Here is a 25,072-nt window from a genome sequence, read left to right as displayed (position 1 = left end):
CCAACTACAGACGAAGGATTATTTAAGGAGTTACTTCCTATACATTTCAACTCAAACATTTCCACATCTTATGGTCCAACTTTGCATTGGCCACTTTCCCCATTTCATGTCGTTCTTTTTTCCTGTAAATCATTTATTTTTTATAAAAAAAACCATTATAATATTAAGCAACCACATTTCCAATTTGTAGATGTACGTGTAACTTACATGAAATTAAAAAATGCATCTCGGCCAACTCTTGTTTGTTGCACAGTTCTCTCGGCCTTGCGCTTTCCTTTCGCTGATCCCCTTTTTTGAGCTTCCATAACTTGCACAAATCAAGTACAAAACACTATCATGCAATTCTCTCTAGCGCCGAGAATTTGAATACTAATCCAAAGCCTAATACACCCTAAACCCCGTAAACCCCGTAAACCCAGTAAACACTACAACATCACATTGCTTAATTCAAAAAATACGGGGACCAGGATTTGCACACAGTTGCTTAGTAATTGCATGTACTGATATGCAATTGCACGACACTACTTGCAAGTGCATCAGCCCTCGATTATAACATTGCACAGATAATGCACACAACCCACCAATGCATTTCTATATTGGGCCGACATTCTTACTCATTTCAAATCCCAATCCAAATCTTAACCAATCCTAACATTACACTTTCGGAACACTTTACTCCCCATACAAAAAATTCAAAAACACAGTCAAACCTACCTACCTACCACGAAATCACCTCACGTGCATAATTTCAAAACAAAACTATATACTGTAATTGCATTCAGTTCCTTGGATTTGCATACAGGCGATTAGTAATTGCATATAGAGATATGCAATTGCATGAACATAACAACCATGAATGTGAGATACCCACTTCACCTCACGACACTTTCAGACTGAGAAACCCACTTCATCTCATGAATGTGAGAAACCTACTTCCCCTCTTGCCCCAATTCATCACCACAGAAATTCAATTAACAATAACATAAAACATAGTGTTAACTTACCTTCACAAGGAACTAATACCAAATGCTTTCACAAGGGCTCGATTGCAGATGAGAGGAGTGCCAACAACCTACCAGCGACTGGAAAAACTGAATTCCAATTCCTATTATCAACCCAAAATGATAACCCAAAAAATTTCCCCAAAATCCAAACCCTAGAATACGGGGGTTTCTACAATGATGACAAAGAAGAGAGAGAGGTTGCAGAGACAAGGAAGAAACTTTCTACAGAAGAGGAGTTGAAGAAGATGACTTTGATCAGAAGAGGAGTTGAAGAAGATGACTTTGATGTAATGAAGATGTTTCAAGTTGAAGCCGCTCTGAGTGCATGCGAAATTGAAGACAATCCTTAACCTGTTGACCAGGTCAGCAGGTTTCCTATGTTTTTTAAAACCCCTCACGCGACCGGCTGTACTGGTACAGCCGATGCACCACAGATGGTCTCCAAAAGTGATTGAAGTGCCAAACTACAGGGATCAAAAGTGACTTTTAGCCATAATTAAAAGGTAAACACCTATATATTTTTTTTAATGACAATCAAAATTTCCGAAATAACTCAATTGATTTTACAGTTTTCATTATTATTGAAATAAATAAATCAAACACAAAATGTTATTATTGAAAGAGTTGACCCAAAAAGCAGGACCCAAAAGTTTGCAGAGTGAATCAATGGCTTAAATTAGGAGCGAGACAGACATCAGACATCGAAGGCCAAAAGATTTCCATGCTAGCAATCCAAGTGTTTTGCGTTGTGGGCTTTTCATTGGTGGAGACATAAACATTTCCCTCGCATCCACCATCTTCCCCAGAGAAAGAAGCGAGATTTGAACTCTCACAAATAGCACAGTTACGTTCATCATCTGCCTTTCCTCATCAAACAAAACAAAACCACATCTAAACATCTAAAAAGTTAGTGCCTATGAAATGGAAAATGCTTGGCTGAGAAAAATATAAGAATTCAAATTCGTTCAGTATAATTCAAGGAATGGACTTCCCCAGGCTCAACTCGCGACATGGCCTGCCTCGCTCAACTCACGAGGCTCCGACGTAGCGAACCAAAACCCCACAACGTCATCAGGCACCGGTTGAGTCGTCGTCGCTCGTAGGCCCTCGCGATTCCGCCGCTACCCCTTTCGGATTGACCATCCCCAGTCGGCAGCGTGCGACACCATCCACTTGCCGTCTCTTCCTCCCCAACAACTTAGGCTCGTTGCACAACTGGGTTGCGATGGCTCGGAGGGTGTGAGAAGGGTGGGTTGGAGGTTGGGTTGGAAAGGAGGGGATGGAATGGGGCTGTTTGCGTCTTTTTACCTTTTTCTATTTTATTTGATTTTTTATATTTTTTATTTGCTTTTATTTTTAATTTGATTTTTTTATTATTTTAAAGATAATTTTTTATTATTTTAAAGATAATTTTTTATTATTTATTTGTCCACATGCAAGCCCATATCTATGTTAGCATTTAATAGATTCACTAATGGTTTGGCTAACGGACGGAGCAAATTGAAGGGTTTTCGCGACGTTGAGCATGTACTGGTAAATGTCTCTAAAATCGGGTATGAACTCGTAAATGATCCTATATATTGGGAGATTTATTGTGGTTTGTCCTTATATAAATAGTACCATTTTCCCAGTATATTTTCACGATTTTATACACATTTCACACGATTTCAAAACCTGCAACATCACGCGGGCACCATTGCTAATAACTTTCTAATTTCAAACACTCTTCCAGAACCAGTTGGTATTTGGTACCCTATTTCTCTGTTTTTGCATGCATGAAGCTAGCTTTGCCATGTGTAGGTAGGTGAATGCGCATTGGGCTTTAGGTTTATTTGGAATTAGTTTGGTTCATTTACTTGGGCCTACTGGGCCACAAAATATGTATAGATTATAATAATGTGAATTCTGGGATGACAACGGGTCGAGTAGGGGTCGAGTATGATAATACCATCTCCGTCTCCGCTCTCCATCCCCGGCCCCGTCTCCGAACCCATCCCCGTTTGATAGGTTTCGGGGAATCCTCATCCTCGTTCTCGTCGGGGGACAATTCCCCATACCCGTCCCGAATCCCCGAATTTGTTTGCATAAAAAATATTTATCATACATTTTAACATTAAATTTCATATTAAATTATCATTCAACACATCCAAATTAACTATAAAGTTCAACTCAACTATTCAAAATCACATCAATATGAAATTCCAAAGAAGATTATGAAGAATTAGGAGAGGGAGGTTAACTTAGGGTTAAACATAAATATTATAATTATATATGTATTTATTTAAATATAAACATATATATTTTCAGGTCGGATTCGGGGATAGAGACACCAATACCATCCCCTCCCCATACCCGTAAGGGATTTTTCAAGTTCGGGGATCCCCGTATCCGATAACCGTTTGGCCCCGAAATCTCCCCCCATTAGGGTCGGAGACCCGACGAGGACCCGCCTCCGTGGGGATTTTTGCCATTCCTAATTCTGTAACATAAAATTTTACAATCTGTATTAGTCTTAATTAATTTACATTACACCATCCCCTGCTCCAAGACTGGCTAGCTAGAAACTAAGGAAGATAATACGAATCAATAATCACGAAGATTTGTTCAAGTAGCTTGATGCGCACCCTATTCCATTTGGGCTTGGTGGGTAGATTGGATTGGTTGTCAAAGATTCAGCCCACTTCAATTTCAGCCCAGATGCACTTTCTGTAGAAGTGCTACTTTGATGCTGATGATGATGATGATTTTCTCTGACCCCAGTAGTAGCACTACCCCCATTATTAGTACCAACAAATGATGTGAGTGCAGCTGCTAATGCTGATTGGAATTTAGGGTTTGATGTGATTGTTTTTGTTGCAGAGGCTATTGTCTCTGTCAACATCAACTGCTGATGAGGAGGGGGAGGAAGAGGAGGAGGAGGAGGCTTCTGATTTTGTATGTAAGATTGGTACAAATTATTAGGTTCTTGAAATATTGATTGCTTTCCCATGTTTAGAGTTGACCCAACTTGGTTAAGTACTCTATTCCCATAGTTCAAATAGTTAGCTGCAGTGTGATTGTTGTTCCAAGGTGCTTGCAACTGCAATGTGTTGTTGTTGTGGTCTAAAGAAGAGGAGGGAGATGAGGAAAAATTGAGACGTGTGGAGGGATATCTTGGGTTGGAAGAGAAGACAGCTGCAGGAAATCTTCCAAAGTGAGAGGGAGAAGGAGCAGTGAGATCAAGAGTGATGGTTGGGTGGGAATTTGTGGTTGAGATTGAACTGTTGGGGAAATAGAAGTGTTGTGGTAGTCTTGAATTTTGGGAGAGAGTACTTGTACTGAAGTTTAGTCCTTGGAGGTTGGTGGAGGCAGAGATGGGTGCCATGGCGGTGTGGTCTTGTTGGGAGGTGGAGGAGTGAGACTGAAGCATGGAAGCCGCGGCGGAGGTGGTGGAGGCCATGGCTGTGGCTGACATAGGAAGTGGATGGTTGTGGCTTCCTTCGTAGGTTGTGATTAATATGGACATGTCATCAGCACATCTTTGCACCTGAAAGTTGAACAAGATTACTTAATTACACATAACAAATTTCATATACTAACCATCCAAGCAATGCTATTTAATAGTTTCTTTTTCTTATGCTTGCAATGGAATATATTCAAATAATTTGAGGATCAGAAGATATATGTATACCTGTTTTCTGACAGGGCAGGATGGTGAGACAGTGCAGCGATAGTACGCTCGAGGGCATGGATTTCCTTTTGCTATTTTCTGTCCATATTTTCTCCATTGGCATCCATCATGCATCTATAAAACAATATTCGATTCATCCATGATCAAGTAGATATAAAATAGCTAGCCGTGCATGTCATGATGAAGAATCATGTTGTCAAGCAACATATAAAGATTGTGAATCAAGATTATTGATTAAGTTAATTTTTCCACTTGAATATGTGATCTACATTTACAATCTGACAATATAAGCTTAGCCCGATAATAAATTATTCAAGCAAGCTAGCATGCAAGTAACTTTCAGTATATTGTTGATGGCATCCATGAAAATTATGCTTGAAAGGTTAATTTAAGTTTGACATATACTAACCGTTGGAGCATCGCATCTAGCTCTGACAGAAACCCTAGCTTTCTTCAAATGGGTTTGTTGTGAAACCTCATCATCCCCACTTCTTGTTGTCCTCAAAGTCTTGCTAGGTGGCCATATCTCAGTCGGGTCATCTTCCTTGGGGTCTCCGCAGCTATTATCAGAGCTTGAATTCTTCATAACAACTTCAGTTGATTGATCAGCAGCTGGCTCAAATCTGCAGCCCAACTCCAGTGCAAGTCCAGCTCCGTTGAGCCCTTCTTCATCGTCACCTTTCCCATTTTTACTGAAATGGCTAGTCTTTTTCATCTGTTCATCCTTTCTGGGCTGATCAGTGCTTGAGCTTCTTCCAAGGCTAAGGGACACAAGTTCGTCAGCTTCTTCGTCTTGTTCGTTCGACTGATCACGAGCAGAACTACTAGGATCCATAGATTTCTTAGCTTCTTCATCTTTTTGAAGAAGACCAAGAAAATGCATCTGAAGAGACTGGTAATTCCTCACGATTTGCGATAGTAACAGCTTTAACTTTTCATTTTCTTCTTTAACCTCCCCCATTTTAGCTTTAGCTGATTGGAGCTCCTTCTCCTGGTGACAATACAAATCAAATTTTTTGGCTTAATTTTATGAATTAACTTTTAGTGAAATCTTACAAAGTAATATTGGGAGGGATAACTATATATACAAGTTATGAATGATTTAGATTAATTTTTTTAAATTATAAAAATAAATAAAAAAGAAGCAAATGATTTAGAAGATGGTGTCGAGTTCAATTATATCATGTTGAATAAATAAATATTGACTTGGTGGGCCCGTCTGCTAGATTCATGTGAGCATCTTTTAAAGGCATAGGTTTTGATGATAAGCCTTAGCCAGATCTATTCTATATGAGCTGATGAGATTAAGATTTCATCATCCTAGCTATATGCTTAAATCAGCTATATTTGATCAAAACATAAAAAGAAAAAGAAATTATTAATAACTCTATAGACAAGACAGCCTCATGTGTGTTTCCTTCTTACTCTAAGTCTGTAATTTTCTCACCTGTGGGTGCTTGATAAGGGCTCTATCTTTTCCAGCAGAAGAAGACGGCATCGAAGTGTTTGTTTGCTCTGGTTCAGCCAGCCACCCATGTCTTCCCTGAATTGTGATATCCATGGATGAGGACGACTAAAATCAAAACAAGACGATATATACGTAAAATACGAGAATATATAGTACTCTTAAATCAGAAATAAATTTATGATGATGAATGGAATATGAGAACACTAAAAAGAGTGAACAATCTCATCAAGTTTCAACTTTCAACAACATTAATTTAAATAAGTGGCATGCAAATACATATGAATTATGAAATTCACCTTGCTTATTTCCATCTCCATGGAAGTACCCTCTTCATCATGACCGTCATCAGATTTCTTAGTTTTGTCTTCCACTGGTGTATTTCCAAGGAAAGAATTTTCCTCAGTATTATTGTTCTCCATTGCTTTTGAACGCCTCTTTGGCATTTCCATAGCTGCAGTTTGGCTTCTTCTATATTTGTAGGGAGAGAGAGAGAGAGAGAGAGAGAGAGAGAGAGATGGAGCCTATAGATTTTGACTTTGTGTATATTCAATATACAGCCAGTGCTTATCTTTAATTTGCATATACACACATACAAATCACAGTTGTTTAAAGAGGAGCCGGGTATTAGCCAAATACCCTCCAAGAAGCAATTCAATATTTTAAGTTTGGACCATTACTGATATTAAATTATTTAAATTATATAAACAGACGTAGCTAGGTAGCTATGGCTATGTTCAATTTCAACATTGTTGAGAGAGAAAGAGAGAGAGAGACAGAGCGGCAGAGAGACTTAGAGTTGTAAAAACGTCACACGACTGCATGCCTGCCTGCCTTATTTGGGTCAAACCTCATCCGCCGTCATCAAACCTTTGACTCCACTGACTTCCTTCACCCCCCTCTCAAATCTCATGTCTCATTCTTGAGGGTTTTTCAGAAACCAGAGGGGACGCTTATTTTCTATTTTTTTAAAAACAAATGTACGTCACAATTTAAAAAAAGGGTGGACTAATGTGTTAGAATTTTCTATATGCAGCCTGCAGGTATGTGTTAACACTTGTCATTCTACGTGATAATGTTCTCTCTTTTTTTTTCTTTTTTTCTTTTTTTGAGAATGTAAGTGACAATGTTCAAAAACCTATCAAATTGCACCAGTTCGGTTGTCAAATTCAAAATGGCAAGCCAATTATTCATGGTGAAATATGGGGTTTGGTTCTGTGTCTACATATGTGTGTCATGTTTAGGTCAACTAAGAAAATGGTGGCTTGTTATTTCTTATGGAGTATGAGAGAAAACGTTTTCGGCAAATAATTATTTATGTTAGTATTTTTTAATTAATATATATATTAGTCTCTCGACCCGTGTTCAATTGCGTGTCAATAATTTTTTTTCTTCTTATTGTATCCTTGTTTATATATAATTTTTATCTTATTTGGACGTATTTTTTTCCTTTAAATTGAAATAATTGTATTTTTGAAATTTATTTTCTACAGAATATATGACTAGTGACTGCTAAGAGCATATAGAGGTCGACAAAGGTACATTAAAGCAAACAAAAGAAAATTGGAAAAACATCGTCATCATATAATAAATTAAACAAATTAATGAATTTAGCTAATCCTGATTAAAAATATCCAATCTGCAACGTGCCGCCATCATTATTAACATCAATAACTTGGGTTGCATCAATTAAAACCATATTTCTATAACCAAAAAAATAAAAGAATGAAACTTAATTCTGACCTTTCGAAAGCCACAGTTGTCGTATATATATACTTAGAGAAATTGTTGTCAACTTGGAGCATATGATAATAAGAATTAATGACATTTTAAAATAAATGGTGAAAGGTTGGTTTGGGAGTGCTTCTGGAAGGGCTAAAAACGCTTTCTGACAATGTAAAGCGCTTCTGACAACGTTTGGCAGAAAAGTTTAGAAGCCATTTATGGAGAAGCACGTGCCATGTGCTTCTTCAGGAAGCACTTCGATTTTTTATGAAATTTTCAACACATTTATAATAAAAATATTTTTGTTAAAAGCGCTTATGAGGAGAAGTGCTTCCTAAAGAAGCAGTCCCAAACGAGCCCGAACATGTCTTGAAGTTGAAGCATAAATACATGAAGCTTCAACCATTTTTGTTTTCTGTCTTATAGTTATTTCTTTATTTAAATATAGAAGTCCCTATTATAAAAAATAAAAATAAAAATGAAGAAGAAGAGAAGAAGTCCTTGCTATGATGAAAGATCAAACCAATTAATAATCTTTTCAATTTTTTTTTTGGAGGTGCACATCATATATTACATTGCTGACCAAATTCACTGATTTCATATTTGATTTAGTAGTTGTTGTTTTCACTTAATTAGAGAATGACGATATATATATATATATATATATATATATTTGTGGTGAGTTAAGTTTGATACTTACTTAGTTATAAATAATTGTATTGTAATAGCGTAATTTTATTGTAAATGCATTAACTCGTTATAAAAATATATCTTCATAAATATCGTATAGTTAATTAAAAAAATTATTGATTCTTCATAGTAACTGGCACCACTTAGATAAGCTTTGAGCATAAAGATCAGTCTTTTACAATTCCATTCGAATAGTCAAAAAAAAAAAAAAAATTAATTTGAATTATTTGAATTGACAAAGACATTGATCTTTGCCTTGCCCAGTAAGGTCAATTGGTGAAAGAAAGAGCTTAATTCGACCACACTCTGTAAAATTTTCTGAGTCATGTATCCATCGCCCTCCTGCACTGTCACAATCTCATATCCTCCAAATTCTAATTATAGACGAATTATTTGGAGGCAAATTGCTTGAAGCCTTTGAGCTATATATATATATATATATATATATATATAGATTGAGAGAGAGAGAGAGAGAGAGAGAGAGAGTACACTACGGTATACGGCCAATTCTTAGTAGCTCAATTTTCCTGTTTCCATTTATCCTGTTCCCAACCTGTTTCCTTCTTATTTTGTTGACATGTGTCCTCTAACTTAACAGAAGGTGAACTCTGTTAAGTGTCATTTTTACTAACAAAATATTAAATGTTAAAATAAATTTATTCAAAACCACGGCCACTTCATCTTCTCCGTCCCAGGCAGAGATGGCAGCATATCCAAATCCACAACTATGCCTTCATCTTTTATGGTCCATTCATTGCAACAAACATGCCCTCTCTCTCTCTCTCTCTCTCTCTCTCTCTCTCTCTCTCTCTCTCTCTCTCTCTCTTTGCACCGCCACACCAGATCCAGACCCTCACCACGTCCTCTGCCTCGACATTCCCGGGGTGGAGGGATATCCGATTCTTTAAGTCAAAGAAAACTCTTGTTTTTTCATGTGTGAGTGAGGATTGAAACTTGAAGGAAGTTGTTCTTCGCATGTCCCACAAATATTCTTCATGGCCCGGCTATTCCCAAATCAATGCAATCCAAAGACAACAACGCCTCCATGATTGCATCTATAAAAATAAAAAGGGATTGTCGCCACTGGGGTGGGGTGGTTGTGGTGGGTGGCGGTTGAGGTCCAGTGGGTGGCTGCTGCGTTTTATCTTTTACTTCAATTTTGAGTTTTTTTTATTTATAAATAATTTGATTCAAAGTTAACAGTGTTTTGTGGCATGTTAAGTGAGGACACATGTCAACAAAATAAAAAAGGAACAGGTGGGAACAGGAGAAATGGAAGTAGGAAAATTAAACTCAATTCTTAGAGCATGAAACTGAAATCATCGGGTGAAATAAATTAAGTGGTTCATTAATTAAAAAGTGGGCCGGGGGCCACAAGAAATAAAAGATAATTATTTTAATAAGGTACCCTGAGACTCTTCTCTTAATCTATAGGAAATTTGTTGGAAACGTAGAGTACCATTACGTGTAGATATTGATATTTAAGGAAAATTTAATGGAATTATTAAGATTTATGAATGGTTCAAACTTGTAGCTTTCAGTAATTATAGAATAGTACGGTAGTATAGTCACGTGGTCTAATTTATATAATAATATCAATGCATAACACATAGATAAGTTATATCACGTGATCGTACAACCATACTATTGTATAATCTCTCGCATAATACAAATTTAAAAACAAAGGACAAAATTTAGGAAATTAATGTTCAGCAGCCAGCTGGTCTTAGCTAGTATACATAATATATTTACAGATTTTAATTTCAGCAATCAGCAGATGCAAATCAACTTAAAAATTAAACAACTTGTTCAAATTCAACGTCCAGATCATAGGCTATTGATGAAAACTTAATTAATTCTAACTTGTTACACATCATAAGCAATGATCTTATCGTATAATCCGGTTTTAGTACTCTAATAAACATGCTTACAAAATCTAGCTAAGAAAATTAACAACTATAATTATGGTCAAGGGTTTTTGTACATGTTGACAGCTCAACCCAACGGTTTGATGGTTCACAGGCACATGATTAGGAAGCCACTCACTTACTAATCAATCTAAAAAACCTTTGAAAACTTTTTGTATATAATTAAGATTCTTAGTAAAAAAAACCAACTGGTCTTTATTATATAAAACTAGGTCAATGGATGCTGATTCAAGTGTCTAAATAAAAACTAATTAAACTTATCTAACTAGGCATTTAATAAAGGGATATGATTTTCCCACTCCCCTTTTCTCCACTTACACTCCCTTTTATTTTTTAATACTTTTTAATTAATTTTGTTCTTTTTTATTTTTTCTCTTTCCTATTCTATCCTTACTGAATTAAGATTTTTTGATAATTGAAATTAAGAAGTTAACAGAAAATAAAAAACAAAATAGAAAATTTGTGAATTTGTGAATTTAATTTCAGCTCCTGTAATATTAAGCAAATGATCTTTGATCTTTCTCTCTCAAGCTAACCACACATAACCCACCACTCACCACCACCCACCTCGTCTCCCTCTGTGTTATGTCTTTCCTTCTTACCCCACCCACATGCCCACCCCCAACAACAAAAGCTCGCCACAACCTCTCCAAAGCTTATGTTCCTCTTCGATGTCCACCACCACCCCCAGCCAGATCCCATGAGCCCTATTTCACTCTCTAACCAAATACAAGTTAAGGCACAAAGGCAAAATTATTGTACTGGATTGAATCCATTCCCTCTTTTCAATTTTTTTTTTTAAAATTTGCATAGAGAGTAGAGAATTAGGTTTTTGAAATAGGGGCGAGTTCGACTTAATGAGGTGCTGGGAAAGACGGGGCGAATTCGATTTTGTGAGTGTTAACGCTGTGATACGATTTGGTTGTGCAGGTTGAGGCATGGGTGGTCACTGCGATTCTTGTGGTTTGTTTGCAGTGATGATGAAGCTGGGGGCACGGGGATGAGGGAGGCCAGATTTAGCCTTTGTGGGTCCTCCCATGGGTGGAGATTAGGAAGGGGGCTGGGCGGTGGTGCGGTGGGGCAGAAGAATATGAGGGGTGGAGGCGTGGGGGGTTTTGAGTATTTTTATCAATAAGGGTTTAGGTGGTGGGGGTAGAATAGGAAATAAAAAGAACAAAAAAAAAAATTAATTAAAAAATATTAAAAAATAAAAGGGAGTGTAAGTAGAGAAAATAGGAGTGGGAAAATCAGCTCCCTTAATAAATTAATAGATTGACCTCCTCACGCATAATATAATATGATTATATGTAGCGACAGTCTCGATTTCTTGGACTACAAGGGTTCAAGAGATTTGTGGTCACTTACCGTTGGATGTAAATTCAACGGTTCACTCACTCTTGCACTTCTTTTAAGAAACCTTTTTGAACCGTTGGATGTTACATCCAACGGTGGGTGACCACAGTCTCTTGGACCCCTGTGGTCCAAGAGATCAGGGCTTTATGTAGCAATTTTCTAAATGCGATTTTATGTGTTTAATTAAGGACCACCAATTTCATATGTGTTTATTTGTACTGTTATATGTCTTGGTTTTTTTTCAAATTTTATAATTTTTATTATTATTATGAGTTTGCAATTTTAGTTGGAGTACTTATGTCAAAGTTTCTTCGATCTTGTGTGATCGTTAGTGGAGGCGCACCAGATTGTCTAAATTTTGATGTTAGACCGCTATATTATTGTAATGGTCCTTTTGTGGCTAATTTGTATTGGCAATTTGTGGCTAGTAACTTTTTTGGTTAAATTATGAATGCAATTCTAGAATTTCTCGTTAAAAAAGAACAAATCCTAATCCAGCAAACTTCCAAAGTTTACTTTAAGCCAAAGCTCAGATTATATGATGAAATTGGTCCATTTATTTTCATGCCAGTCAACGCCCCTTCAAATGCTCAAATACAGCATATTTTTCCAACGATTATAATTGAATCGAATCATTTATTTAATTAAATGGCATTACAAATTAAATCTTTAAAATACTCAAATCCCTCACATATAGTTTAAAAAAAGATTTAAAAGTAAATAGTAAATAATAAAAAATTCTCATGTTATGCGGAAGTTACTGAATTAATTAATGTTGAATTTTAACTTCACATGAATTTTAAAAACCTTGGACATAATTATGATAAAAACTTGTTAATTTGAATATGAAAGTATTTTAATGCAGGGGACGACTACACTTTGCAACCTGGGTTGTAAGCATTTCTACAAATATTATTTTACGATAATAATTATTTTTTTTTTGCAAGATATTTAAAAATAAAGTAGTTTAGCCATAGGATAGAGCGACCAAGAAGTTTGTCTTATTTGTGTAATGAAATATTAATAATTGCATGACGTTTTGTGCAGCAGTATATAGTTTAAAACAATATATTAGTCAATCGAGTTAGATCATGCACAAGAATACAGCCAAGATAACTGAGTACCAACCATTTCCTGCTAGAAATTATAACATACATGTTGCATAGATACAAAGAAACTTCATGGACACAAACGTGTCCATTGTTTAATTATTCATTCATTCGTTACTAATTTATTTGTGACATTTCAATGTGTTGAATCCAAAAATTATTATTATTGGGCAATGCGAAACTTATCGATTAGCTTAACTTTTTTTTTAAAGTACCAATGATAGTCCAAACTACAGAGAGGGAGAGAGATTAACATTTTACATCTGTAAATTACCAAAAGTATAAATGATAGTCCAAACTACAGAGAGGGAGAGAGATTAACATTTTACATATGTAAATTACCATCTCTTGTAACACGTAGTTAACATAAAAGTAATAATATTTGAAAAGTTAATATGAGTATCGGAAATTTTAACTTTTCACTGTTAAAAGATAAGGCCAAAAAAAAAAAAAAAAACTTTGGGTCGGACCACTGTAAAATGAGAATTAAAATGAAAATCTCGTGCAAAAATGAGAATTGTGAGGGAAAAAAAAACAGGATCATCTATTTTTGGCTATATGGTGATGAAAAATGATGCCACAAAGTTTTGGGCATTGACCCTCAGGACTCAAGAAGATGGATGAAATGTAAGCCTATTGGATGGGAGAAAAGAACAGGGTCAGCCATTTCATTCTTCAATCTGCACTAAATTTTCCATGACGAATAGCCAAAATTTGAGGACTCGTTTAATAACAGAACAGATACAACACAAATGATTAAGATCAAAAGAACATCATTTGCAGTTAAGAGTTCCCTCAATGTCCACTACCGGCTCCATTCAAAATCTCCTCCATATCTAGAACTAGAGTTATTCATACGGCTCGAATCTTCTGGTTTTATGGAGTTTGCATAGGCATGCCAACCTAAAATGTACGGCAGGATAAACTGCAAAGAACAGAAAGATATGAGTCCTAACCAGTAAGAATTCAGGAAATCCATGTATCTTCTATACAAGGAAATAATTTGGGTCGGTGGGGGTGTGAGAGAGGGGGAGAGAGATCATACATTGAAAGCTGATTTGAGAACTGCAAACTCTGCTCTGGTGATAGGAATATAAACGCTCTCATCCAAGTTGATAAGCTTGTTCTGAACACCTTGAACAATGCCATAATGATAACAGAAACAGAATATACGTTAAAAACATGACTACCATAAAATAAGCAAGGTAAATGGCTCACATCCGGTACCTAAATTCTTCCATGTGCATATCCATTGTTTAACCATGCAACATAATGGTGTTTAGTAATGACTGAAAAGTCTATCGCTTGAGGAATAAATGGGAAAGTTTGTCTAAAGCATCGATGTATGAACAATAAATAACCATACTCAAAACATTGATTGAAAATTGAAAAAAAATCACTGCATTAAATCACTTAGTATGGCAAATAAGGCGAATATTATTGTGATGTTCACCACTAAGCTTTCAAGGAAAAAGAGGATTACTGAGGTTAAAGAAATGGCCAGATCCATCCGGAAGAGGCTCCACCTTCAACACCTTCCTGACCTTGCCCTCGTCACTGCAAAACAAAACAGTTTTCTACATATTTTATTACTTACATTATGTGATCTTCTAAATAACCAGGTTCACTGAAACATGTACAAGATGCACGGAAATATGATCATGTGTACTACATACATGGACATCAGACACATATTGTGAGGTACCAAGTTATTGCAGTCACAATGAATCACAAAATTGAACCTTTTTGCTTGTCTAGATATCTCAATAATGATATTAGAAATCCATTATACAAATAATAGAACACAGGCAACACCATCAGTTTTACAGAAATCCATGGTAAGGCGAAAAAAGGGAGACTGAAGGAGTTCAAATTTCCACTCTCCATTGAAGTAGAGAGAATTAGCATGGTACCTTTTCCCCTTAAAAGGATCATGGAAGAATTCAATGGACTCCTTCGAGCCAAGGCAAACCAGGCTTCCGATTTCTGTCACTGATAGTGAGAATACCTACACAAACCCAATTGTCACTTTGCATATGTTAGCAATCATCGTAATTCCAATTATGATAAGTGGTAACCACACACAGTTACCATAAAGTTTTATTAATGGTAAGTAGTAACCATACACCTCAATGTTTTTGAATAGAAGTATTATGAAATGACAAGTGAACAATCAAGGTTATAGGATCCCGCAATTTGAAAATACAGGTGATTCAAATTAAACATTTGACCATTATCATTTACTAAAAGTTTTTAATTCTTAAATTTATTGTAAATCCATACATTGTTCAGTATTCATAGTAACAAAAGTAGCACGGATCACCTGCTTTCTGCTCCAATCATATACACGAACACCTGCTGCCGGAGCAAACTGAAGTAGAACAAAGCCTTCCCTGGAGAGTTTGAATGCCCCTGACTACCCAAGACACCAGACCATCACAATAACAAGCAATTAGACGTTCCACAACATAATCACAGTTCATGTTGATAAGGCCAAATATAGCCCAAGAACCATAGTCTTACAAAAAACAAAATGAAGCATCAGTCAAACCAAACATACATCTAAAGCTGTGAACTCCGGAGCTTTGGGCTCTACGGTAAGAGCTGCCTTTCCTTTGTATATTGAGTGACCCACAAAAAACCTAGGCGGCAACCCAGTTCCTACACAGGCAAACCAAACCAACACATCTATTAATCACAGCAAAAACAAATAAATTCTAGTTAAATCTCTTTACATTAATCCAGCATTTTGCAAGCTTTAACCACACAAACCCCCTGTTTGGTGGTAGGGAAAATTAAGTTTAACATGTTCGAATTCGACCCTGTACTTCATGGACCTAAGCAGGCCATATGGATATACAGAACTGAATCAAGTGGAAAAGGTGCAAACTTTCTCATTCGTCATTTGCTCATAAATCAGTAACCTAACAGTTCCTTAACTCTATCCAATTTTGAAGCAACTTTCTATAACACCAAAAAGATAAAATAGTAAGAACGGAGAAAGGTACCTCCTGCGGGAGTTTGTGGAGCAGGAGGAGACGGTTTGTTAGGGGCAGAGGCGGTACTGGCCCTCTGCTGGTCGAAGTACTCAGACTGGCGACATTTCAAGGAGAGCCTCTTCCTCGACCAGCTCAAACTCGGAGCAAAGCCAAAGCTGTTGGTGCTGAAAACCCTAGCTCTGCTTGAGAGCTCCGAAGCAAGGCACTGTTTAGGGTTTTGTGCAGCCACCGCCGGTGAAGATAGCGAGTGTAGTCTCAGCATCCTTAACACTCCTTTCTCTCTCTGTGTTTCTGTCACTCAGTCTCTTCCCGGCTCATATGCTTTAATCGATGGCGGGCCAGATACGGACCAACCGCTGACGTTTTTTGTTTTTAAGTTTTGGCCCAAGCCCATTAACTCATGGGCTCATCGCGTGCCACGTGAACCTCGGGAGTGAAATGGCGCGTCCCCTTGTCTCTTTTTCAGCCACCCGTGAGATGTCAGTACTATAGCAACAAAGGCTGCAAAATCTCGAGCTTTTTTTATGTCAAATGTCGTCGCTGTGCTGCTTAGGACTTGCTCCGCAATGGAGGGAGAAGAGCGTGCGCTTCTTGCTCTGCCTTCACTCAAAGAGAAGGGCTTGTAGTAGCGGCAGCTTCGTGCCCAGAATCACTTCCTCTTCAACCAACGACGACTCTGTTTCAGCTCCCAAAGCAACACAGGCACTCTCTCTCTCTCTCTCTCTCTCTCTCTCTCTCTCTCTCTCAAACTCTTAACTTTTGTGGAAAATCTGATTGCATTTGGTTTGATTGTTGGTATTTTGGGATTGCAATGGCAGTTGGGTTATGATCCTTCTGAGGACTTGTTCGGGCTCGAGGCCAATCTAAAGCCAAGGCGAGTCTATAACTTTCCGAAGTCCTAAGCTTTCATTTGTTTATGTATAGCATTTCATTTTTAATTCTGTTAATCATGGATTTTCTTCGTTTATTATTGCTTATAGTACATGGGTTTTGGATATTGTTGGCCCAATATATGTTAATTGGGGGCTAAAGTACAACTAGGCATTGTTTTCAGCTAAAGATTATATGCAGCATCTATGCGAACGGTTAAAGTTGCCTGCTTTCTTCTTCAGTGACCTACTCAATCTTTGATTTTGCAGTTTTTAGCATTTTCTATCTGCATCAATGCGCTTTTTTTTTTTTGGGATACATTAGATGAATTTTATTTTTCGCGGTTGGATTTTATTGGATTTTCTGTCTGCATCTGTGCTTCTCATGTTTTCCTAATATAGCTTTATTAATTTTAGGAATGCTACTTTGGGTGCACGCAAACCAAGATCCTGGTTCGGTCCAAATGGGCAGTATATCAGAGAGCTACCTTGCCCAAGTTGCCGAGGGAGGGGCTATACTCCCTGTTCAGAATGTGGTATAGAAAGGTCCAGATCAGATTGTTCACAGTGTGTTGGGAAGGTATATACTCTTCCCGTGTATTGTGTATCAGTAAAACATGAGAAGCATGTGCACTTAATAATAAGAAGAGTAGTGTGCTTAAATATCACAACCCGCCCAAATTGGTTCATTTCTGTTGAATCTTGTTTCGAGCATTATTCTTCCTTTACCTCTTATCTTTAATTTATTTGGGTTGGATATTGTGGGATCCTTAGATGGTAACTATGATGCATAATTATTATGAAGGAATAAGGCATTGATTTTCAAGGGCAACTCTAGATTGTTAACCTTCTGCTTATGGTAACAGGGCATAATGACTTGTCGTCAGTGCTCGGGAGATTGTGTCATATGGGAAGAGTCAATTGATGAACGACCATGGGAGAAAGCCCGCTCAATGTAACTTCTTAACCTTCCTATTTTAACAATTTAACTTACACACTTGGTTAGATTTCCAGATTTTATATTTTTCCTTGCCTTGTATATGCCATCTAATTTATAAAATGTTAGCCACTGCCTTTCTTATCTGGTCATGTACTGTTGCTTTAAATTTTCAGATCAAACTAGTAACTCTTCCATGTTTCACTTACTTTTCTGAGTGGTATTTTAAACCTAAATATTTACTTGCTCTTAAACACACATATTTTAAAACCCACGCACGTATCTTAAAAGGTACCTTGAACACTTTACTTTTTGTGCATTGAAATAAGTAATCTATGTGATATTCAAAATCACAGAAAAAGGCTTATAACATCAAACTATGTGGTTAAAGTGAGGTCGTCCTGTACCTGCCGAACATATTTTCTCTGGTGATGCAGAGTGATCCTAGACCTTTTTTTCTTTATTAATTATTTTCCTCCTCGCAGTTCTCCTCTCAAAATGAAGGAAGATGATGAAGTTGACAATTTAGACATAAAGCTGGATGTGAAGAAAAAATCAAAGCGAGTATACCAGTCACCACCTCCTGAAGTCGGACTGAAGATCAGCCGGTCTCTAAGAGTTAGTGTCTGCTTCAACCTTACCTGACATGTTGCATGTAGAAAACATGACAGGAGTATTGTTTTGTTGTCTTGAAGCTCAGTTTTGCATTTGCGTATATTTGTTCTTCAAGTGTTCTACTAAAGGAAAAGACATCAATATTTAGTGGCCCTATCATGAATTAATCTTCTTTGTCTAGTTTGGTGATTGCAGAGTTTGAATGCCAAAACTGGTCTATTTAGTAAGCGAATGAAAATCATCCATCGTGATCCCATGCTTCATGCTCAAAGAGTGGCTGCAATTAAGGTCAGGAATTAATTACTCTTTTGGAACTTCGGATATTTAACTTTGATTATTGTTCATTTTTGTTGATATGATAAAATATTGACTATCTTGGGTGATTGTTTTATATGCTAAGGAACTTTGTTGCTAATTAGATTACTTAAAATGTCTCTACATCGAGGGGCTTTCAAAACTTATGATAAAACATCAAACCGAAATGTCAAGGCTTCCACAAATCCTACTCTTCTTGATTGTCTTTTGCACGGAAGGTTGAGGAAGTACTTAAAAGAAGCAGAACAGGGAATCAGTATTTTGTTCTTTTTATTATTTACTTTCATATGGTAAATAACAAATGAAACAAAGTTAATCAGTGATATTTCATTTAGGATGTAGAAGTGAAGTGGAAGGGTAAAGGATGTTTGTGTTGAAGCTTTCATTTCTAACTTCGAAATAAAAAATTTCAACATGATCTTTTTGTATGCATCACAGAAAGCCAAGGGAACTGCTGCAGCAAGAAAGCGTGCTTCTGAAGCTTTAAAAGTTTTCTTTAGTGACCCAGAAAACCGTCGCAAAAGGAGCATTGCAATGAAGGGTGAGTTCTTATACTTCATAGCACGTCTACTGCTGCGGACAGCTTTATTTGAACTTGTATACCATGCGTTTCCATATGTTGTTAGTGACACTATGCGACCCTTTGATTGCACCTTACACTGCCTCCTTCCTCATGACTTTGATCTGCTTCATTTCTGGGATACAGGAGTGAAATTTTATTGCAGACACTGTGGCCGTGAGGGGCATAGGAGACACTACTGTCCAGAACTGAAAAGTAGTTTGATAAATAGGCAGTTCGTGTGTGGCGTTTGTGGGGAAAAAGGCCATAACAGAAGAACCTGTCCAAAGTCAAGGTTGGGCAGCCACAAATGCGCAGTTAGAAGACACCACCATTGCAAGATATGTGGTCAAAGAGGCCATAATAGCAGGACATGCCCTAAACTGATAGGGGTAAAGTCTAGTGTTGATATAAAGAAAGGCTTTCACAGTTCTGGTCGCAGAGGAGCATACAAGTGCAAGTTGTGCCAACAAAATGGGCATAATAGTAGGACATGTCCTAATAAAATTGTATCTTCTTGAAAGATTGGTTATCAATCTGAACCAAGGAACAATTTTCTTCCTTACCAGACAAATCCAAAAAATGAAATTGGTTATGCATCAACTGTCTGAAGTCTAAACTGGCATCCCGCCATAAAAATCAATAATACAGAAGAAGACTATGAAAAAGAAAAACCAAAAGAACATAAAGAAGCGAAAAAATATTAATTAGTTAAGAATACGAACAATCAAACTCAAATGCAATGAGATAGACGGACTCACTACTCTGACTAATTGGTTTGACTTAGTTATGCTATTATTTTAGCTGGTCTGACTCATATGTTCTATTATTTTTGCCAGTTTAACTCTCATTTGTAATTATTTTAATTTTGTATAAGCTTAAGAATACTTGATGATTATCAATTTTAATTTTGTTTAAGCTTAATAAGGCAAGGATAAATAAATTAAGAGTGCTGCTAAACGAACTCTAAAATTAACTGAGTACACCATACTACCAAACTATTTATTGAATTACTAATTTACCCTAATATAAAATGATCAAAAAGGATATATTGAATTGTGAAACAAATACGAGTTTAATAAATACACCATACTCACCATATTCAGCCCTAATCAAACTTAGAGAAGTTTTCGTATTGTTTGGTTCCAGTAAAAGGATTTGTCAGTCTATTTTAGTACAAGGATCTTGTTTCAAGTACCACCCAATGAGCTATATAGACTTTCTCATTGAATTTCATCGTTCAAGATGACTGATGATGAATGAGATTGTGTTCCGAAAGAATCCTTTGAGTTTGACCCCGCTTCTTTGCCCACCAATCTTGATGGAAATCATTGATTTGAAAAAGGATAACAGAGCCATGAATATTGAACCTAATGGTTTGTCTCGTGAGTTAAAGTGAAGGCAAACCTGTAATGGGTTATGGGAGAGTATGCACAGCTGAGAAATAGGAGAATTATGAAAGAGAAACTTCAATGCACAGATCTCCAAGAAAGGCAAATAGCAGCATAGAGAAAAATAAACAAATAAAATATTATTTTATTGTCTTATTGGAAATTAAAATTATGCACACTTTGATTTCTTTATAACTCAGTTTGTTTCTTGTGTGCATGTGCACTAAAACATCTTTGAAAAGAGAAGTAAGATGATGAAGCTTTGAATTGAAGGAGTTAGCAAATCTACTCTTATTGTAGCTCATGAAATTAAAGATTTTGATGCAAACCCAAAATCAGAAAAGAGGGAACGAATTTATGTAAAAAGAGAAACCTGATTTAGGATTGAAATTAGGGTGTTGTGTGATCTCGTATTAGGATGTATCAAGGGTATTTTTGGTAGTTAAATAGAGTGTACTGAATTAATTTTACATTTTAATTAAAATATTACGATATACTTAGATCGTAGGGTGTACTCAGTTAATTTTGAGTTCGTTTAGCAGCACTCTAAATTATAATTGAGCCCAGTAATGCACGCACGGAGGGTTCATTTTGTCATTTAACAACTTATGTCACTTTCGTAATTAGTAATTCAATCTTATCGTCATTAGTAAGTTACCAAAAAAGAGGCAAGGAGGGAGTGCTTTGCAACGACGTCGTGGAGAGTAGAATAAAGTCAAAGGCGGTTCTCCCGGACTTATTGATATGTCGTCGTTTCGCAAAAAGTGCAACATACCCGGCATCTTAGAAAAGGTCGTCTTCACCACGAGCGCCCTACCCCAAAATTCCGTGACCCAAGCCTCCTTTCCCGAAATCCACACTCTTCCCTACCCACCCTCCTAGAGTTTCTGGTCCAAACAAACACAGCCATGGCTATGCAAAGCGGAATAGGGTTTTCCAAGATCCTGATCTTAGCTGGAGCAGGTACTAATCACTCGTCTTTCATCTTGCATACTGGGTTAGTTTCCTTGTGTATTTAGCTGTATTTGATCTGAGTGATTGTTCTCTCTGTACAGGGTATACTAGCACCATCCTGCTTAAGAATGGTAAATTATCTGACTTGATCGGTGAACTTCAGGTACTATTTTCATAATTTTTACTCTGCTTTGCTAGTGGAACTTGTAGCAAATTTTTATTTGGTATTATTTTTGTATGAGTTTTTAATTTTTTAATGCATTTGGTAAACTAGGGTTTTGATCAGTTAGATAGTTTATTTATTTAGGAGCTTGTGTCCTGTTGCTGAAAAAATTGATGGTTTTGTGTTTATTTCTGTTTTGTTTGCAGTCTTTGTTGAATGGAACCGGAGAACAATAAGCTGGTGACTTTGATGCGATCGCATCACAGGTATTGGAAAAACTGCTATAAATTTAGTGTCGAAGGATGCTTTATCGTGTTCAATTTTTGTTTTTTCTAATGGATATCAATTTTCCTGTGTTACTTTCTTTTAGGTGCGCCGACTGGCAGCTGAGGTCCAGCAACTTGGCTCGTCACGACAGATAACCGTCCTGAAGGGGAATGACAGCCAAATTGGTATCTTACTTTCTCTTATGTGTTCAAATGAATTCTTAGCATGCTTTCTGCTTTTTCCTCTTGCTTATAACCACTAAATTAATGCATGGTCCTGCCCTTCCTTTTTGGTTAAGTTCTAAAACTTCTATTCCTTACACGTATGTATTTCATAATGCAATAGAAACATTTTATAATTGGTTATCTGTTTTCATTGATTTTTTTAATAGGTTTGACATCACTAATAATGCCAGCAGCTACCTTGGGGGCATTGGGTTATGGTTACATGTGGTGGAAGGTATCCAGATGATATATGTATGTTTATATTATTTCATCCATTGGTTCTGTGAGTTGTTGTCTTCTTTAAGCAAATCTAATATTTCCTCTTCACAAATGGTTAGGGTCTAAAATTCTCAGATCTTATGTATGTGACAAAGCGTAGTATGACTGCTGCTATTTTAAACTTGCATAAACATCTGGAGAGCGTGACAGAGGCTATTGCTGTAAGTTTCTTTTCGGCTGTCTATGCCAAAAAAAATATATATATATATATATATATATCCTGTTTTGTTTGAGTTTCTGTTTATGGGACCATGTTTGTTCCCAACATCAAATAGATTTACAGCACTCATCAATATTACTTATAGAATTTGTTTAAACAATTGAAATGACCGTATTAAACATTCTTATGCTGTGTCATTTTCTGCATATTATGAGCTTTTAGTTCTTCATTCATAAATTCAAATTAAAAAACTTCTAGTTTGATGAGGCTTAAGCAAAAACTTCTGACATTATCAATATGGAACTAATAGGATGAATGTCACAGCTGGTTAGGTATCCACTATCCATATGTGATGTGCCATGCCTTTAAATGTATGCAATTTAGTATTTTAAAATCCTGCATTCCAATTGAATGTAAATGGAGTCTTGTAGCATACGAAATATATTTTCGGCATCATCTCTAAATTTTGTTACAAATTGTGAAACAGGTTGGTGATACGAAAGGAAGTATTGAGGAACTTTACGTTACCGTGACTGAGTTGCAAAGTGCGCTTACTGGTTTGGTGAGTTCTGCTTCAACATGTATTGGTGTAGGCCAAATTTGGTATTTTTGGGAATTCCTAGAGTTTTACATTACATGCGCTCTCTCAGTTTTTTACTTTCCCCTTATGTACTAATTTTCCTTTACATCACTCTCTCTGAGACAAATTTTTCTTTGAATTTGTAGCAACTTATCTTACTTTTCCCTTTTGCAAGATTACAAGCTAGGTTCCATTTCAGAAAAGCAGGTAAAACAGCTTTATTTTTGTTCGAATAGAGAAGCCATAATTAATTGATGAGAAAGTGTAGTATTTATTAGAAGCCATAATTAATGTGCATATAACTCTGTTCTTTCACCAGTCTGTAACACTTTTGTAAGTAAAGATATGTCTTTGCTTTGGAGTACTTGCAGTGGCTGTTGCATTTATTTCGATACACACATCACTTTATTTATCTGCTTAAGGTTGTACAGATGCAAATGCCTCGTGCAGGATGTTTCAAATCTTGGTGTTTTCTACCTCGTCAACTTTGTTGAGGGAAAACAAGTTGAAATGCCTCAGCAGGTTTGTACCTGTCAGTGTATGGATTTAAATGTGTTATTGACTCTTCAACTTTCATAATATTTTTATATTGTGAAAAATGAAAAGATTATGTTCATTGTATCAAAGTTACCTGTAAGTAATAAGATCATGTCGTAGTGAAAGATAAGCCCCTGCCATCATTTAATCTCACTCTGTTCTTTACCTTTTACTGAGGCCCTCATTATAGTCCCTTATGTAGTGTTTTTTGGTATATATGATCACTGCTCTAATTAATTTTTCTACTTGCAGACGAAACTTAAACTTACTGGGAATCCACGTGGTCGTTTAGTGACATATTCAGAAACTCAGAGTCTGATGGTTTGTTTCTAGGAATCTTTTTTCTTGTGGTTGCTGACTTTATCCTAGTTGGAAATATTGAACAGAGGTCTTCGCATTTCTTAATTATTATGGACTCGTGTAAAGCATCTGTGCCCATTGTTTTTCACAACAAAGAAAGAAAATAACCCATAGATTACACTGCGATTAGATGCTAAAATTAGTAAAGCATTGATGGAGCGTTATGCTTTAGGTTTGCATTCCCTTTGTTTCCAGTTAATTTTACACCATGAGGTTGGGGGAAGGGAAAGAGGTCAAATAGGGATTCCTTTAGAGCTATTCCCAATTAATTTTTTCTTTCCAAGATGCAAGCAGGAGGCTTAAGGCTACTGAGAATCATATGCCTGTGATTTATTTCCCATGCCCTACAAAATTTCTTAGATTTATATGGGGTGGGTTGGGCCATGTTGTGTATGAAGGTTTGTCTGTCTTTAATAATGACATTTCTCTCAGGGTGTAATTCCATTCGGAGCTATATCATTTGCAATATGTGTTTTTTAATTTAGGGGTTTCAGATACTATTATTTCTGCAACTGGAATCTTGATAGTTAAATCCTTAATATTTGCTACTTAATTGCAAACGTGGGTTAGGGTAGTTGGCCAGGGCAGGGAGCCCATCCCCTTGCACCCAAGTTCGAGTACCCCTCCCCATAGATTAGATTAGTTTAGAGTAGTTTAGACGCTCGCTTGTATCCCACCCCTTGCACCCAAGTTCGAGTCCCCCTCCCCGTAGATTGGATAAATTTGGAGTAGTTTAGACTCTCGCGTGTATCCAAAATATAAATTTAAGTCATGCCACTTTCTTGCAGGGTCTAAAAGAAATTGCAGAGTCTTTGTCTGGAACTTTGACTAAGTCAACTGATGCTATTGTGCAAGACGATATTGAAGGTCCAGGAATGAAACCGAGAAACCTGCTGAGGTTTGAATAAGAACTCTTTTA

At 36.6% G+C, this 25,072-nt stretch overlaps 3 protein-coding genes and 1 pseudogene across 3 annotated transcripts; 2 read left to right on the top strand and 2 right to left on the bottom strand.

Moving 5' to 3' along the window:
* Positions 1 to 3,484: 3,484 nt before the first annotated feature.
* On the bottom strand, positions 3,485 to 6,591 carry LOC117615394 (WRKY transcription factor 72B-like). The gene is made up of 5 exons (XM_034344470.1): positions 6,439 to 6,591; positions 6,122 to 6,247; positions 5,084 to 5,665; positions 4,675 to 4,788; positions 3,485 to 4,530 (listed from the first exon to the last, which is right to left on the bottom strand). Exons 1-5 carry the CDS (start codon positions 6,589 to 6,591, stop codon positions 3,595 to 3,597), a joined length of 1,911 nt encoding a protein of 636 aa, XP_034200361.1. The 3' UTR covers positions 3,485 to 3,594.
* A 6,878-nt stretch (positions 6,592 to 13,469) lies between these two features.
* Positions 13,470 to 16,246, bottom strand: LOC117614471 (single-stranded DNA-binding protein WHY1, chloroplastic-like). Its single transcript, XM_034343292.1, has 7 exons — positions 15,953 to 16,246; positions 15,505 to 15,605; positions 15,268 to 15,360; positions 14,858 to 14,952; positions 14,428 to 14,501; positions 13,990 to 14,078; positions 13,470 to 13,869 (listed from the first exon to the last, which is right to left on the bottom strand). The coding sequence occupies exons 1-7, from the start codon at positions 16,203 to 16,205 to the stop codon at positions 13,750 to 13,752; spliced, it is 825 nt and encodes a 274-aa protein (XP_034199183.1). The 5' UTR covers positions 16,206 to 16,246; the 3' UTR covers positions 13,470 to 13,749.
* A 205-nt stretch (positions 16,247 to 16,451) lies between these two features.
* Positions 16,452 to 19,841, top strand: LOC117614470. Its single transcript, XM_034343291.1, has 8 exons — positions 16,452 to 16,645; positions 16,762 to 16,817; positions 17,230 to 17,392; positions 17,679 to 17,767; positions 18,235 to 18,367; positions 18,560 to 18,652; positions 19,118 to 19,220; positions 19,386 to 19,841. Exons 1-8 carry the CDS (start codon positions 16,475 to 16,477, stop codon positions 19,757 to 19,759), a joined length of 1,182 nt encoding a protein of 393 aa, XP_034199182.1. The 5' UTR covers positions 16,452 to 16,474; the 3' UTR covers positions 19,760 to 19,841.
* Positions 19,842 to 21,386: 1,545 nt separating this feature from the next.
* LOC117616957 lies at positions 21,387 to 25,061 on the top strand (annotated as a pseudogene).
* The last annotated feature ends 11 nt before the right edge of the window (positions 25,062 to 25,072 follow it).

Source organism: Prunus dulcis, chromosome 1 (genome assembly GCF_902201215.1).
Source record: "Prunus dulcis chromosome 1, ALMONDv2, whole genome shotgun sequence".
In the NCBI taxonomy this organism is placed as follows: Eukaryota; Viridiplantae; Streptophyta; class Magnoliopsida; order Rosales; family Rosaceae; genus Prunus; species Prunus dulcis.
The sequence above is the reverse complement of the archived record's forward strand: the minus strand, read 5'-3'. Positions and strand labels throughout refer to the sequence as shown.

What these genes read in the sequence shown, in the direction of transcription:
- LOC117615394 (XM_034344470.1), bottom strand. Translation starts at nt 6,591, where the DNA reads ATGGAAATGCCAAAGAGGCGTTCAAAAGCAATGGAGAACAATAATACT. An exon ending in CTAGATGCGATGCTCCAACG is followed by an intron (nt 4,789 to 5,083) that starts GTTAGTATATGT and finishes ATTGTTTTATAG; the next exon opens with ATGCATGATGGATGCCAATG. An exon ending in CCTGCCCTGTCAGAAAACAG is followed by an intron (nt 4,531 to 4,674) that starts GTATACATATAT and finishes TTCAACTTTCAG; the next exon opens with GTGCAAAGATGTGCTGATGA.
- LOC117614471 (XM_034343292.1), bottom strand. Translation starts at nt 16,205, where the DNA reads ATGCTGAGACTACACTCGCTATCTTCACCGGCGGTGGCTGCACAAAAC. An exon ending in TCCACAAACTCCCGCAGGAG is followed by an intron (nt 15,606 to 15,952) that starts GTACCTTTCTCC and finishes TTGCCTGTGTAG; the next exon opens with GAACTGGGTTGCCGCCTAGG. An exon ending in CGGAGTTCACAGCTTTAGAT is followed by an intron (nt 15,361 to 15,504) that starts GTATGTTTGGTT and finishes TGTCTTGGGTAG; the next exon opens with TCAGGGGCATTCAAACTCTC.
- LOC117614470 (XM_034343291.1), top strand. Translation starts at nt 16,475, where the DNA reads ATGTCGTCGCTGTGCTGCTTAGGACTTGCTCCGCAATGGAGGGAGAAG. An exon ending in GAGGCCAATCTAAAGCCAAG is followed by an intron (nt 16,818 to 17,229) that starts GCGAGTCTATAA and finishes TATTAATTTTAG; the next exon opens with GAATGCTACTTTGGGTGCAC. An exon ending in AGATCAGCCGGTCTCTAAGA is followed by an intron (nt 18,368 to 18,559) that starts GTTAGTGTCTGC and finishes TGGTGATTGCAG; the next exon opens with AGTTTGAATGCCAAAACTGG.